The sequence below is a fragment of the Hibiscus syriacus genome, unplaced genomic scaffold, assembly GCF_006381635.1.
Source record: "Hibiscus syriacus cultivar Baekdansim isolate YM2019G1 unplaced genomic scaffold, ASM638163v2 tig00110458_pilon, whole genome shotgun sequence".
In the NCBI taxonomy this organism is placed as follows: domain Eukaryota; kingdom Viridiplantae; phylum Streptophyta; class Magnoliopsida; order Malvales; family Malvaceae; genus Hibiscus; species Hibiscus syriacus.
Genome location: NW_024062745.1, coordinates 424,617 through 442,631, shown reverse-complemented (window position 1 = coordinate 442,631; position 18,015 = coordinate 424,617). Strand labels below are relative to the sequence as shown.

At 31.2% G+C, this 18,015-nt stretch overlaps 1 protein-coding gene across 1 annotated transcript; it reads left to right on the top strand.

Annotated features, from left to right (window-relative positions):
• On the top strand, positions 1-1,604 carry LOC120126429 (cyclin-D3-1-like). The gene is made up of 4 exons (XM_039144635.1): positions 1-541; positions 634-835; positions 915-1,030; positions 1,095-1,604. The coding sequence occupies exons 1-4, from the start codon at positions 74-76 to the stop codon at positions 1,365-1,367; spliced, it is 1,059 nt and encodes a 352-aa protein (XP_039000566.1). The 5' UTR covers positions 1-73; the 3' UTR covers positions 1,368-1,604.
• The last annotated feature ends 16,411 nt before the right edge of the window (positions 1,605-18,015 follow it).

The following is an 18,015-nucleotide window of genomic DNA, read 5'->3' as shown; positions in this document are numbered from 1 at the left end:
CTCCTTAATCTTCTTCTTCACTGTTGTTCTATAAATGAAACCATCATCTTAAAAAAGGGTGTTCTTTCTGTGGATGAAAATGGCTTTCAATTCTTCAGTTCTTTTCGATTCTCTTTATTGTTCGGAAGAGAACTGGGGGCAAGACGAAGAGGCGAAAGAAGATTTCTTGGTTGAAGCAGACGATGAACTTTCTGGGAACCCTTTTCCGGTCTTGTTTGAACATGACTTTTTCTGGGAAGACGATGAACTTTCCTCGTTACTCTTAAAGGAAGAGCGGAATCAACTGTTTGACACCCTTCAAACCAATGGGAATCTCGCCGGACCTCGCTTTGACGCCGTTGAATGGATGTTGAAAGTCAACGCTCACTATTCCTTCTCCGCTCTCACAGCCGTTCTCGCCGTTAATTACTTCGATAGATTATTGTTTAGCTTCCGGTTCCAAAGCGACAAGCCATGGATGACTCAACTAGCCGCTGTTGCTTGTCTTTCTCTGGCGGCCAAAGTGGAAGAAACCCAAGTGCCTCTCCTACTGGACTTACAGGTTTGTTTGGTTCTTTGTTACCTAAGTTTGATGCTTTTTTTTTTCTTTTTCATTTCGGCTTCCCAAAGTTGTGATTTTGTTGGCCTGTTTAGGTGGAGGAGAGCAAATATGTGTTCGAGGCCAAAACTATTCAAAGAATGGAGATTTTGGTACTCTCTACACTTCAATGGAAGATGAACCCTGTTACTCCAATTCCTTTTCTTGATTACATTGCAAGGAGGCTTGGGTTAAAGGGTCATTGTTGCTGGAAATTTCTTCGGAGATGTGACCAAATTTTGCTCTCTGTCATTTCAGGTTAGCACCATAAACAACCCCTTTTTTTCTTTTACCAGGTAATGGATTTGATCTTAAATTGTGTTGAATTCATTGGCAGATTCAAGGTTTTTGTGCTTCCTCCCTTCTGTAATGGCCATTGCTGTAATGCTTCAAGTCATGGATATTGAACTAGAATTCCAAAACCAGCTTTTGGGCAACCTGGGAATTGATAAGGTACTACCACTTTTAAATGGTGCAAATTTTGTCCTGGGATTTAAAATCTCAATGTTTCAAACAGGACAAAGTGGATGAATCCTGTAAGTTGATAATGGAATTGGCAAGAACAAGAGTTGAAGGCAACCGATCAAACAAGCGCAGGTTCAGCTCGATTCCGGGTAGCCCAATTGGTGTGATGGATTTTTGCTTTAATTCCGATAGATCGTACGATTCGTGGGCAGTTTCATCGTCTTCATCACCTGAGCTTGTCTCCAAGAAGATTAAGACTCGACAAGAACAGTTCCTGGAAAGGCTAGACCATGCTCCGTCAGATTTTCTCGGCAATTCTCACTAATTTCAATCTTCAATTTCTCACTTTGTGATAATATTTCTGTTCTTTTGTTTGTTTTTTTTTTCATCGAGATGCAAGTTAAATTGCTTTCCATCTCTGCTTTTTTCCAACCATAACATGATTTGAGACAAATTTCAGTTTCTGAAATTCAAATGTCTCTTTAGGTAGTGATTGGTTGGTGAGAAAATTTACAAGTAGAGATGGCTTGCATTTTATCCCGAATAAATTTACCAAAAAAAATGACTATAGCAATTCAGACTTCAAATTCCTTCTATGACTGCTTTATCCTTATAATCAGACTATAATGGAAGTTCAGAAATTAAAGTAAAATTTAAAAAAAATTAAATTGTCACATTTTTACTATTGGGTAAAATTGTAAATAGCCTCTCAAATGTTATTATTTTGTTGAGTCATTTAACTATTAAAAGTTATTAAATTATCCTATAATTATAGAGTTTTTTTTTAGTTTTTATTATTATTAAAAGTTATAAAATGATTATCTAACTTTTCATATGTTTCAAATTCATCATTTTTTTTATTAAAAAATGGACGACAATCTGAGTTAGACGTAAAATTGCTTAATATGATGTGATAAAATTTGATCTTAAAATCTCAAACGATTATCATATCTCAATCAAAAGTTAACGTTCAATACAAAGTGTCATTAATTTTTTTTAATAAAATGTACCAATTTGAAACATATGAATAGTTGAGTGATCATTTTGTAACTTTTGATGTTAAAGAATTCAACAAAACAACGCCTTATAATCGGAGGGCTATTTTATAACTTTTTTTTGAATTAATCACTGGTATATGATCTATTGACCGACTAATCCAAATCGGGTACTGCAGAGGCGAGGAAGACCCTCTCAACCCAGATTTTGTTACACAATCCGAGAAAAAATAAAATAAAAAAAATCAAAATTTTTTAATAAAGTAGAAGAAACAAATTAAAGTAAAGAACCCAAATAATAATAGGATATTGAACTTGAATTAGGTTGAGGCCTGCATCAACGCAGTTTCCTTAAGACATATTTACGGTCTCTCCATGGTGCTCGAGATATTTTAGTCGTATGTCTCTCAAGATACAACAACGATATGATCAATGCACAATATTACAACTTATGAGATCACGAACCAAATTTTTCTAGAGACTATCACCTAAAACAAGATAGGAAGAAGAGAGTTTGTGGACCGTGTTTAACCTAATAGGTTAGCACGGTATTTATAGTGTTTCACAAAGAAGACAAATTGAAAACAATATATTCGCGCTATTAATTAATATCTGAATAAAATAAAAAATAATAAAACCATATTTAATATTTAAAGTAAAAGGAAATCGTATAATATTCCTTTTAATTTAGAATATTAAAAAAAACTTCACTTAAGAAAAATATTTAATTCGTAGTGAGTAAAATATTCATAGGCCCTCAAAGGGCCTGATTGATCCGGACATTTGCACCCCCGACATCTACACGCAAGACAAAATTTTAACATAAGTCATTTAATGATTAGCAAGTGCGTTTGTACATATAAATCATTTCCTTGTTTAACATCCCATTAATGTGGGATATGAGTTTTCTCATTTTCCATACACAACAAAATTCACATGTATTTTATTTTGAGCATTAATTTCTTATTCATATTTAATTAATTATTCAATTATTCATCTTTACACTTAGAAAATATGCCTCAAAGTATTCAATTTATCACATTTTTCCTAATAGTTTACTCTATTCGTAAATTTTAGAGTTCGAATTTTTGACTTTACTTAAGGATTTTAATGTCTATTTTATAACTTCTAATAATTTATTAAAGGGAGAATATTAAGGTATAACCAATGGAAAAAAAACTATGATTTTAGAATCAACGCGCTTACACCCTAAGCCTACTGCATATCTGCCACTGGTTAGGTTCCAAATTCCAATAGAAACTTACAAGGCAAACCACCGGCGATAAAAATACACTTTATAATAAGAAAACTTTGTATTTTAAGCTTTACTATTCTAGATGTCCCGATGATTGAAATACATACGGATACGGTAGTGTGCATTTACATGTATATTATACTTTCGTACGTACTTGTCTGCATGCCATTGAAGTACCATTTTGTCTTGTCGGCCACTGCCAGATTTCGTGACTAATTTTGGGGGGTTTTGAGCTCATCGGAACAGCTCATCTTTACTTTGATTTTTCTCACAGTTACACAACAGTACAAACCTGCTCAGTGACGAAACTAGGGGCTGGTAAAGGCCTTGGTCCCCAGAATAGTATAATTGTTCTTAGATCCTTGTAAAATCCATAAATTTGTAAATTAATATATGATGAACAGTGTGAATGCCTCTTGGTGGGAGCTTGGGGATCTCAACTGTCACACCAAAAGCACAACTTTTCAATATTTCGACTCCCTAATTTGAATGCAAACTCGATGAGAGCTACCTTCTTTTGACAGTGAAATGCATCCCAGAAGATTAAACTGTAATTTTATATTTCTTTTACCCCATTATTTTAAGATTTTACCCACCCAACGCCTGGGTTATATGGTTCAAAGTTTAGAAAAAGACAGCAGCAACATGTGTTACTGCTTTCTTTCTAGCACTTTAAACTAAAGTTAGAGAATCAGAAATTCGACTTTATTCTCAAACTTATTATTTTACAATATTCATACCTCTCTAGATTTGCTTAATCTGCTGAAACTCACTTATATTATTGCACCTCCAAGGTAAGATTATGGTAGGTCATGACTTTCTTCAAAATAGGAATTTTTTTTAACTAAATAATGAGATTTTCAAGTTAAAATAGATGTTATTTTGTAAGTTGAGTTTGAAAACACAGTAAAAATAGGGAGTGGGGGACAATTTGAAACTCATCTTTTGTTCTTTTCTTTTGGTAGTTAGCTGTGTAGGTTTTAGATTCAATTTCAAGGGCTTTGTGGGGGGGGGGGGAGGGGGGAAGGAAGACAATAATATAATATATTTCTTATTGATCACCAGAAAGAAGAAGATTAGTGCTACTGATCATCTGGATTCTCAAAGCTCAATGCATCCTTTTTTACTTATTGAGCATTAACGAGTTTCCTTTTTGGCAGAAAAATGATGTACTTCTAAATAAACAAGTCCTTTTGATCCATATATGTTAAAGATTCAAACTTAAATTCATTAAATATTACTTTTAAGAATGTTTTCCTGAATGCACCGGTGTAAAATGAAACCTAATTATTTTGACCCTCTAATGCAAAATGGGGGGGGAGAGGACCTAAAAAAACAGTAATGTAGCCAAAAGATAAGAAATGGTCACATTAAGCACACTGGCACCAGAACTTAGAGCCAAATCATTAATCATGCTGTAGTCAGCGTTCTAATCAAACAAATTTAATCAGTAACGAGGCAATGACTGAAACTCAGAGAAAATATGGGGGGACCCTGAGGTGGGAAATGGCAGAGGGGTACGTAGCCCCACAGGAGAAGAGATATAAATTCAAATCAGCTTAAGATTTGAATGAGAGTTGGGGAATGGAACACTCTTTGATTTTATCAGTACACATTCCATGCGTGACTGTTATAATTGTGGGGTATTAAGCACAGGTTATGGAATTTTTCGAAGCTGTAATGGCAGTGCAAAGAATACTGAAACAAAGATGATAATGGCAATGGGGCTCACCTACAGCAAGAGTATCCGATTGGGTTGTAGGGATGTCTCTGGGTTTTGGGGGTCACCATCCTCAGGTAATGCCAAACTTATTAGCCTCTGATGACTACGAGTACCAATGCATTTATGGTCTTTCTGTGTATATTATTTAACCCATCTGCTGCTGCTGCTGCTTGGAGGGGACAATATCAAATATAGGGCGAGACAAATCTATATTATTTCAGGCCAAACCATTAGGCCACCCCCCGGGGTACATATGGTCCATTTGCGATAATCATTTCCATCTGTAATGCTCCAAAATTCACCCACGAGATGTTTTCTACGTTCTCTTCTCTAGTATGAAAGATCAAATTTTACATAATGTCAAATTTATCGAAAATATACGATCGATTGTTTAATGAACGATTCTTCAAATATTATTCGAATATTTGACATATGTGAACCTAAGTTAACCACTACACTCATGTTTAAGCTAGAACTGAATCAATCAGCATGTTAGGCAATGAGGAAATGATCCAATGAGAAGCCAATGTGGGGTGAGACTATTAGGTGGTGTTTGTTTTTGCAGAGGTAAAAGGTCTGCAGTCTGCGAACCACATCTGCAGGCATCTGCAGCAGAAGAGGTGGACCAAAAGTCTGCAGTCTGCAAGAAGAAGACTATTTGTTTTTTAACGTCTGCAGACTGCTAAAATGAACTGAAATATAAATAAATTGATTTTTTTAAACTTAAAAGAGTTTTGCAATACTTAGATTTAAATAATTTTAGTTTTACAATATTGAAATTTAAATAATCCATACAACTACAATAATAAATTATTTAAAATAAATCAATCCATATTTTAAAATAAATTAATCCATACTAATAAATTATTTAAAATAAATCAATCCATACAACTACAATAATAAATCAATCTATATTTTAAAATAAATCAATCCATACTAATAAATTATTTAAAATAAATCAATCCATAATAATAAATTATTTAAAATAAATCAATCCATAATTTAAAATAAATCAATTCATACTAATAAATTATTTAAAATAAATCAATTCATACAACTACAATAATAAATTAATCCATATTTTAAAATAAATCAATCCATACAAATAAATTATTTAAAATAAATCAATCCATACTAATAAATTATTTAAAATAAATCAATTCATACTAATAAATTATTTAAAATAAATCAATCCATATTTTAAAATAAATCAATTCATACTAATAAATTATTTAAAATAAATCAATCCATATTTTAAAATAAATAAATCCATACTAATAAATTATTTAAAATAAATCAATCCATACTAATAAATTATTTAAAATAAATCAATCCATATTTTAAAATAAATCAATACATACTAATAAATTATTTAAAATAAATCAATCCATACAACTACAATAATAAATTAATCCATATTTTAAAATAAATCAATCCATACAAATAAATTATTTAAAATAAATCAATCCATACTAATAAATTATTTAAAATAAATCAATCCATATTTTAAAATAAATCAATTCATACTAATAAATTATTTAAAATAAATCAATCCATACAACTACAATAATAAATCAATCCATATTTTAAAATAAATCAATCAATCCATACAAATAAATTATTTAAAATAAATCAATCCATAATAATAAATTATTTAAAATAAATAAATCCATATTTTAAAATAAATCAATCCATACTAATAAATTATTTAAAATAAATCAATCCATACAACTACAATAATAAATCAATCCATATTTTAAAATAAATCAATCCATACTAATAAATTATTTAAAATAAATCAATCCATATTTTAAAATAAATCAATCCATATTTTATAATAATTTATTTTAAAGTAAATTATTTTATAATAAATTATTTTATAATAAATTATTTCAAAATAAATTATTTTATAATAAATTATTTTAAAATAAATTATTTTAAAATAAATAACCTTATTAAATTATTTAAAATTATTTTAATAAATAACTATATTTTATAATTGTTCTTGAAGAGGTTTGAAGACCTTTGAAGACATAAAATCAAGTCTGCACCAAGAAGAGCTCGCGCAGACGTTTGAAGAGCTTCTGTCTTCTAAAAAACAAACAGTCTGCGAAGCCTAATGTCTGCGCATGGTCTGCGCGACGCAGACATAAGTGGTTTGAAGAGCTTGCACAGTGAAAACAACACCACCTTAGTGTTAGAAGGATTGTAAGTTTAGGGCATTGGGGTACAATGGTTCTAAGGCTTCTTTTCTTTTCCTTGTCCTCCTAGAGGACAGTGAGTGTTATGAGATTTACCGTTATGGTTAAGCATGAATGAGCTTTAGGACTCAAATGTCCCTTTACACAGTCAGAAATGAAAGGGACATTGGTAGATATTTAGTTAATTAAGGCATTTAGCCATTAGGGGTTCAATGCTTCCAAATCATTATATATTGGTTCCAAAACCAACCAATCACGCTACTCGCACCTGTTTTGGCTAAACCTTGGCTCTCTGTAGGGATGGAAATAATTTGATTCTCAAATTTAATTTTGAAAAAAAAAATGATTAATTGAATTTAAATAAAAAATTATATCTGTAATTTACAAAATCAAAATTTACATATCAAATTATATATTATTGTATTGAAGTTTACGTAAAATTTTGAGAGAGATATATATTTTTATTAATAATGTTATAATTTGAAACTAAATTGAATGGTTAATTAAATGATAATTTGATTTTTGTTTGAAGAAAAGCAACAACAAAAAAATTGTGCAAGGTTTGTTGTTTAGGCCAATACACTTTTAACTCTTAAATTGGTAAATATGACGGGCGAAATATTAGGCCCGTTCAAAATATATTTTGGGATCTATGACATTTTCTACAATATAGAGGGAACTAGTCATATCGAGGTAACGAATTCCATGATATATTATTTTTATATTAGAGGCCTATTATTTTAATATTTTTTGAGAAATTCGTCAGCTTGAGGTGACAAGTTTTATTAAAAAATTATTATTTTTTTCAGAATATTAATTTAAATTTAAATTTGGAAAAAATTGAAACTCATCACCTTGAGGTGACGAGTTCCATTAGGTTTAAAATATACAACCATTTAGATTTAAAAAATAGTTGTTGGAACTCGTCACCTTGACGTGACGATTTCCAACTTTCATTTTCATAAATTTTAACTATAAATAGGAGTTGAGATAGTTGATAGAACTAAAGGAGAACCAAAACATGCATTTGTGGAAAGAATATTTCAGGCAATTTTCGAAAGACCATTTTGGGTCTAATTACTCTGATATTGATGATTTGGATTCAAGCCCATCTTCATATGAGGAGTGGGTGAAAGAATTAATAAAGTCGATTCTTGATCAAAATAAGGAGTTTAAAAGGGAGGAGGAGGAGAAAAAAAAGAAGAAGAAAAAAAAAGAATGAAAGTTAGCAAGATGACACAACAAATGACTCATCGAAAAGAATGAGAATAAGAAAAATAACAATGTAAAAATTGAGAGGAAGAAGAAGAGGAAAAGTTGTTTATTTTGTTGAAAAAAATGTTTTAAATAAATGTATGAATTTGAGTTTAGTTAAACGTTATAGTTTGCAATTATATATGAAACGTAAAAAACTGAAAAATTATCATTGATATTGATAAATTTGTAATATGGGTACAACATGCGAATACAATTACAAAGGATTTATCGGGCCGCTTGATATCTTGTGAGATGTGGAAAATACTTCTTGTTGTGGCCTTCACCTCTACAGTGGCCACATAGCTTTGGTAGACCTTGCTCTCTTTGAGGGTCATCCATATCAGTATGAATTCAACTTGATTCAGGATGACCCCTCAACTTCCTTCGTAATTGTGGATTGGGCAACTATTCTTCAGAAACAGTAGGTGGCCAATATGTATCGTTTGGGAGATACTTAAACGCGCAACTGTATATGTTGTGCATTGTATGTAGTCTATAATAACCATCAACATCAATGTATGGGTTAACATTCACATTCATACATGTAACAACTGCGTGAGCGCATGTGTATCTAAATGCTTGAAATTGACCACAATCACACTATCTTTTATTCAGATTACCAGTGTGGGTAGCAGAAGTCCCACCTTCATTAGGTCGAACGAGTGTTTGAACAATGTAACCAGATTCCAGTCTAGCGAAATTATGAACATACATTGATGTTATATAAGTTTGATTTTTTGTTCATTGCTTTCTTTATATCTAGAGCCTAATTTCTACCTTGTTAAGCATTGCCTATACTTGGGCACCTTTTTTCTACCCATACTTCACCTAATTTGAAGTAAGTCTCCCAAACAATACTTGCCACCAGAAGATGTCCAGTTCCTTTTAGCACTAAATTGATACCTTCAATAAGATTGGTTGTCATATAATCGTAACGCCAACCTTGACCGTCATATGCCTGCAACCATATTTATCGAGGTATCATATGTGCACAGTTGTAAACCTCTTCTCCATACTTCCTCAAATTTTCCAGTCTTGCATGAAAGCTCGGTTGTAGTAATGTGTAACCTGAAAAAATAATTAGGTATAAGTATAATTATAAACGAATACAAAAAATGAAGGGAAAAAAGAACAAGTTACCCATATTGATAATCTCTTTCCTGATCTTCTTATTCTTAAACCTCATCATAGCATTAAAAGCAATATAATGTATACAATACACAAGAAATGCATGCGGAGGCGACCACCTACTTTTCGGTCAATTAATCGTGGCCAACAACCTAAGTGAACTGTCTGAGATCATACAAATCCCATCTTGAGTGACAACATGGGCACGTAAATTTGACAGAAAGAAATTCCACATTTCCTTGGACTTATTTTTAAAAATGGCAAAGGCAATGGGGAAGATGTTTCTGTCACCATCTTATGCAACATCTATTATCAGGACCTACTTGTATACGCCGTACAGAAAAGTGCTCATCTACTTGAATCATATGTTTGCGGTAATGAAAACCTTCAATTGATGACTTGAAAGCCCATAATAAGCCTTTGAAAACTCTCTTCCCTGGGATAACTTGTCCATTAAATGTGATCGCAGGATAAGTATATGAGCAAACAATGGTTCATGGGATGGAATATTTAATTGTGTGTAATAGATTTGGAAGCTCATTGTACGACTGATCCCAATTATCGTATAATAGTGTCATAGTTTTCCTTTTGGCCATCTAGGACTTGTAGTAAGACGAAATGTAACTAAATGTATTCCGTATTGATGCCACTATCACTGATATCAGGATATTTGGATTTTTCTCCATCAGTAGCTTGATGTAGGCATATATGACATCGGAGTCTAAGTGGTTGTAATCTTGTGTCAAGGAGTTGAACATGCAATTGTTCTGGTTGTGGAACCTTGTAACTTCTCACAATATCTTTTGATATTTGTATGAGAGACGTATCCTCCACTTACAACCGACATTGTTGTTTATACATCTAACAAAATATGTCTTCTAATCAATCTCTACAACATTGAATTCTATATGAGCTTTGATACAAAACTTCTTCACAGCTAGTTACACATCCTACTTACTCCTAAACTATGACCCAACTTCAAACTCTATCGAACCTTCATCTGAGGTCCCCCAATAGGCCGCACATATATCCAACATATTAGGAATCTCAAGATTGCTCATGGCATCATAGTATATCTCTTGCGATGCAACTGCATGGCAATATTGAGGCATCTGAGGTTGCGAATTTTTGGTTTCATGGTTGTTGGTGGATGTGCCCAAACTGGATTAGTATTTTGTAGTGGTTGGCCACGAGAAATGGTTGTTTCTTAGACATCTCACTCTATATCAAAGGCTTGTCCCTCTAAAGCAATCTCGACGATATCAGATTCATTGATTATTGGTGTGTCATCATCCACCATAAGTGGAACAAAGGTTTAATTGTCATCGCTAAAATCAGCAAAGATTTCACCAAATCGTTTGACAAGGTTATCTACATCTTCTGATGGTCTTGCTTATGCAGTCACGAGTACAGTAGTTGAGGAAGTAGAAACATCTGCAGTTTCAGCAATAATATTAATCAATTGATTATTGGAAGATTGATGAAGGCCAACGATAACAGCTACATCAACATCATCATTAAATATGGATTGCTCCATATTTGAGCAAAGTCTCTGAAATGATGTGTCAATATTTCAAACTTGAAACAAAAGCTCCAAGTTTTCTTTTGATTTTCATCTTCATTTACCAATAAGATACATCTACCGAGAATATCATGTTTATGGGCCTATGTGACATGAACTGAACACTATCTTCAGTTTAGACGACTTGGCTATTTTGGTGGACGATTACGAAAAATTTGTTTGCCATAGCTTCAGAGAGAAATTGGTTTTTGCTTTTTCAATGAAATTGTTAAAATAACAAGTCTTGTGAAGATTCATCTGACGTAAGCCAATTTAAAAAAATATGACCCATCATTAATTACCATTCAACAACTTTCCAATGAAATACTATCTCATCATACATTGTTTCAGCAACTTTTCAGTTCTCAATTAATGCACCATTTTAACAACTTCTCAGAGATCATTTATTGTAGCAATAATGCAACTTTTCAGAGATAATTTAATGCAAAATTTAAGCAACTTTTCAGAAAATGGGTGAAATAGTGGTGCATTATCACATTCAATAACTTTTCAGTGATATATCAATTCAAATAAGAAAACTGTTCAGTGGTGCATTATCACTTCATATCAGAACAACATGTTTTTAACTTAGGAAAAATAATGCACCTTTTCAGCTATTTTTCAGTGAAATATGAACTCAAATCAGAAATTTTTTAGTGTTGCATTATCACTTCAAATGATAAAAAACGTGGATTTCATACAGGACAAATTATCCATCGTTTCAACAACTTTTTAATGCTCAATTAATGCATTGTTTTAGCAACTTTTCAGAGGTCATTTAATACATCAATTTATGTATGGGTTGGACTGGATAGCTAGTAACAATCATTAAAATATCTTCATCTTTTTTTTATGTGCCCTTAATTTTTGTCCAAAATGTTGTAGTATTTCTCTAACTCCGCCAGCTTCAACAGTTCTTCCCATCTTCTTCAGCATCCATCACCTGCACATTATCATCAAAACAAGACCTTTCCCATTAAGAAACACCAGTTTTATCATTAAAATGATGTAGCAAAATATTATCACCAAATGCAACTACATGGTCCTAAATGCAACTATATGCAATGAAATGATTTTTTAAACAACCAATAACCTAAGTAAAAAGGCACAAAAATATAACCTTTTTACAGGGTTATCAGTGGTGCATTTATCACTTTATATAAGAAAAACGTGTATTTCACATAGGCCAAATAATAACCCATTTCACCAACTTTTCAATTCTCATTTAACCATCTTCATCAACTATTAATATGTGTGAGTTGAAAGCCATTTTACTATGATATTGAAGCAAAAAAAAAAAAAACTAAACACCTTCAATCTTTCACTTCCAAAGCTTGATTTTTTTTTCAAACATGACAACTATTTGTTCAACTGTTTTTTTATGATTGTAAATCTTTAACCATGTGTTTCGAAAATATTCAACTAGACAAAGTTCAGTATAGAAACAAGAGTTAAACTCGAAAGCAGTATAAGAGTATATTTTTATATTATAAATTGTCAGTATCATGCACGAGATTTCGTTTAAGCGATGATGTAGACCTTGTTGGCATGATTGAGACATATTTCTATAATTCTTTGTCTAATGTCGATTTGTTTGTAGAGTTTTTTGATCTGACCTTGCTCGTGCCATTGAGGATGTTGCTTCCAGCTTGAATATCCCACCAACTTAGACAAATGGCCAAGAAACAAGCATAAATGATGGAGACCTATAAGCATGGTTCCAATTAGTACGTGAACGACAAAAATAAAAAGAATGGAGAATTGAAGAACTTAATATTACTTCTGACGAGTCTATTGATTACGAAGATTAACACTTCTTAATCAATATTGTTATGTTTATGATTTTATTTAATGTTTATGGTGTTTGTAAGGTTAGTCCTATTTACGTCCTTATGGTAATGTATTAAGTTTGTAGTTTTTCTTCTTCTTAATGTGCATTTCTCATGGTCTAATGTAATGTTCATAGTTTGCTGCTCTTTTGATCTATCATATTTTGAAGAAAAAAACTATATGTAACTCGTTACCTCGAGGTGATGAGTTTCAATGTTTTTTTCAAATTAATATTCTAAAAAAATATTTTTAATGGAAATTCGTCACCTCGAGGTGACGAGTTTCACAATAATTATTAAAATAATGAGCCTCTAATATAAAAATAATATTCCACGAGTTCCTCCTATACTGTAGAAAATGTCGTAGATCCCAAAATAAATTCTAAAGTGCCCTATTGGACCAAACAATTCAACCACCTGCCATATTGGGCCAAAAAATCAACAACAAAGCCAACATACCATTTAAGAAATTTAAAATTAATTACCCTGCATAAACCAATCAATCTTAATGATGAAAAGGATGATTGTTATAAGCATTCATTGTCAAATGTTGAGGACCTTTAAAACAAAGACTACTGCTTACAATCATCCTAGATTAATAAAAAATTAATTACCCTGTAAGTTCTTTATTTTGATTTTCATTCTAAATTAATTTCTAAATTTCTAAATACTATAATATCATCATTAAATTATGACTCTACCTTTTTATTGGTTCCCAAACTTTCAAATATTTTAATTTTTTCCCACATTATAACTCTCATTCTAAATTGATCCCCAAACTTATGTGTATTCTAATTTCATCCTCAAACTATCAATACATGCTAATTGTTCTATGTTAATAGAATTGTTAATGCAATTAATTTTTCATGTAAACATTGATGTGTATTATATTAAAATATGATGTGACAATCGACAATTAATGGGACATGAATAACTCATAAATTAAAAGGATATTTGGGATGTTTTTCTCTATAAATTTGTTTATAACTCTTTATACTTTTCAAAATCAACTCATTATTTTATTTAAATTCAAAATTAATTATTGTTTATGACAATTCATATTATTACATATTACACATAAGTGTTTACATGGCAATTAACAGTTTTTTATAATAATTTTATGAACAAAGGGACATGATTATCATAAATTAATAGTTTGTAGATGAAATTATAATGTTCAAAATTTTAGGGGTTGATTTAGAATGAGGATCATAGTTTGTGAGTGAAATTAGAACTTCAAAAGTTTTGAGACTAAATTAGAATGAGAGTTATAATTTAGGGATTAAATTGGAATGTTCAAAAGCATATGGACCAATTTAGTATAAGAATAATAGTTTGAGGATGTGTGGTGCAATTGACTCAATAATTTAAGTCAAATATGCATTTAGGAACAAGCAAAATTTGATTCGAACTCAAAAAATAATTTTTTAAAAAATTGGGAGTTATTCGTGTTGAATTATTTGAGTCGTTCGAGTTATTTGATCCAACTTAAATTAGTGATTTTATTTTGAGTTCGAATCAAGTTTGAATTTTAAAAGTTTGAAGAATTGAATATTAAGACTACATCATTTTTTGTCTGTAGCTTTAGCTATATAATTTAATTATGTTGTGGTTTAGTCCATGATTTTCTTATTTTTGCAAATCTTCCTTTTTTATGTTTATTTTTATCAAATTTGAACCACATGCTCATCATTTGTTATATGATACAAGCACAACTTTAATTCTTTTTTTTTTTACAATAAATATACTATTTTTATAATTTAGTCTCCCAACTTTATATTTTATTAAATTTGGTACTTTGGTTGCAATTCATTTCTTTAGCTCAACAATATATTTTTATTAATAAGATTTAGTTCTCAATTGTGAGCCTTGTTAAAAATATCCCCACTCCTAAATGGAGAAATAGAGTACTACACAATTGGAAAACCAAAACTACCAACAAAGAGATACAATCAGAAAACGCAAAACTTTGTCACAAAAACTTGGCACAAAACACAATATGTAGCGACAAGAAAACACCTCTTTGCATTGAAACTAAACATATTACCACCAGGCTTGAAAAAATCAGACCTTGACATTCCCAACTTCGCTAGGTGATCAACCATTTCGTTTTGAATCCTTGGCACATACACGAATTGCACTAGAGAGATTTATCTGATCATATGATCAATATCATAAAAAATATACCACCATTTCCACGGTCTCGTAGACGAAGACACGATCCAAGACCACTTGAGAATCCGATTCCACTATAAGAGCAACATTACCTTTCCAATCTGCCTCAGAAAAATCTGTAGAGCTAATTTAGTTGCTACCATTTGAAGTTCTCAAAACGCCACCACAGCCTAATTTTCCTTTTATGAGCTCCATCCACATTGAATTTTACATTTCCTGCTGAAAGAGGAACCGAAGGATGGAACAACTGCATAGAAGGAAACTTTCGTTTACTGCTTTGAGCCCAATGAACGCCCATATTTTTATATAAAAAATCAACAGAGCCGTCTCATACCTTTTCGGGCCCTGAGCGAAAACTCAATAATATGCCTTTATAAATTGGAAATATATTTCATTACTTTGAACAATTAATTTAATATTACATAAATAAATCATGAAAATGATTAAATTTTGTGAAAATCTATTATTTTTATTATTTTATTAGGAAAACAACTAAAAAGGAATAAATATAAAGTAAAATTGAATGCAAGTATGATACATAGCTTGATTTTGAATAATGAATAAATCAAAAGAATTGTATATTATTTTATTGTTAGATTTAGATTGAAAAAGACTAAAAATGAAAAAATATTTGATAGATTGAAGAGTAAGATTTGAAAAAAGAGAAAAATGATTATATTTAATTCAAATTGAATGAATAAATAAGAGAAATGGAAAAGGGGGTAAAAAACTAAACATTTTATGAAATTTTAAAGATTAGGGGGCTCTAATTATAAATATAAAAAATTGGTTAAATTTAATTTTGTTAAGCTTGATCGATCAACCAAAAACCGCCAAGAGAGGGTGAATTGGCCTTTAAAAATCTTTGGGAGTATGGAGAGAAAGGATATACAATTTGCACAATGATTTATAGTGGTTCGACTTATCAACCAAGTCTAGATCCGCTACCGTAGCTCCACACTGAGGATTTTCTAACAAATTCACTAGTTTGTTCTTTCTTTTTCTAGGCTCAAAAGTAACGTTTTACAACTCCCTTGTTTTCAATGGCTAAACTAGAACCAAACCCCTTTTACACAAGGATAAAGAAAATGTAAACAAGAAAACCTCCAAGGTAGGTGTTTTCACAATTTAAGCTCACAAAACACTCTATGTACAAGAGAAAAGGAAAAATAAGATTGAAAGAGCTTATCTCTTGATGTGGATTGCTTGAATAGGTGTTCTTAGGAGTGTTCATTCGGTTAAAACAGCGGTCGATCGAACCGAAATACCCTTAACCGAATTAACCGAACTTTTTTTAAAAGTATTAACCGAACCGAATAAATTTCGGTTAATTCGGTTAATTTTCGAATTAACTAAAATTCTTTAGAATTTTAGAATTTAATATTTTTTAATTAAAAAAATTATAATTAATTTAAATAATATCTAATTAATTTGATTCAAACGTTTTGCATTTAGTTTTGAGATTATTTTAATTAATTAATATTGATTTGGGTTTTAAATGGATTGAGCCAGCTAAATATCTTAATATAATTATATTTAAATGTTAATTCGGTTAATTAACCGATTTCGAACCGAATTAACCGTTAACCGAATTCCAAAAAAAATCCTTAATCGTTCCTCGATCGAACTAATTTGGTGGCCGACTGAATTAACCGAACTAATTTTGTTCGGTCGGTTAATTCGGTTTAAAACCAAATTTTGAACACCCCTGGGTGTTCTAACATTCTTCAAGAGTCCTCAACTTGTTTTTATATGTTTGAATGAGTTAGTAGCTGTTGGGGATGATTTGGAGCCATTAGAAGCCTTAATTTTGAGCATTAAATTCTCACCTGCAACTTTGGTATCGAGACCAGAAAGTTGGTCTTGAGACAAAAAAGTTGGTCTTGAGACAAAAAAGTTGGTCTTGAGACCTAGCATGAAAATATTAAAAAATATAGCCATTGAAACCCAAAGTTTCGAAACTACAATGAAAGTTTCGAAACTCTTGTGAAGTTTCGAAACTCCAAAGTCTACTGAAATTTCGGTCTTGAGACTGCCATGTTGGTCTGGAGACTGGCTGGTATTGGTCTCAAGATTGACAGGGTTTTTTTGGACTAATTTTAAGGTTATTTGGCTAATTTCAAGAGTTTTGAGTTTGAAAACAATATTTAAAACTTTTTCAAAGTTGGAAAACATTTAAAACATAATTTTAAAATTTATTTGAACTTTGAATTATTTTTGAAAACTTTGAATAAATTCAATTTAGTCCAACAAACATTTTGCCCTTATTTATTATATCAAAATATAGATTCAACAAATTCAAAATTGAATGAATTAATAAGAGAAATGGAAAAGGAGGGTAAAAACTAAAATTTTTATAAAATTATAAAGTTAGGAACCCTAATTATAAATATAAAAATTGGGGGCCCTAATTATAAATACAAAAAAATTGGGGCCCTGATCAATTGCTCAGTGTACTGCCCCATAGAGCCGGCCCTGAAAATCAAGTCCTTCAGGGTAAAGCTTTTTCTTTGAAGACTTTCTCGTTTCTAGCTATCCAAAGGCTTCAAAATGTTGCACCAACAGTAATTAACCATACTGATTTTGCTAAACCATATAATGACACGATGAAACAAAATCGGAAAGATCATCAATGTTGCAAAGAAAGACCACCAATTGCTCAACATCTGTACTCCAAAAAAAGATGGTTTGATTTTTTTGTACTCGAAACACACCATAGACAGCCAGTCTTCGAATCTTCGAACTGAATACCACTTCTAAGTATAAATTCCATTGAGGGAATTCTACCAACTTTTAACAGCCACAAGAAAGAGATGACCTTGGAGGAACCTTTATTTTCCAGAATTTGT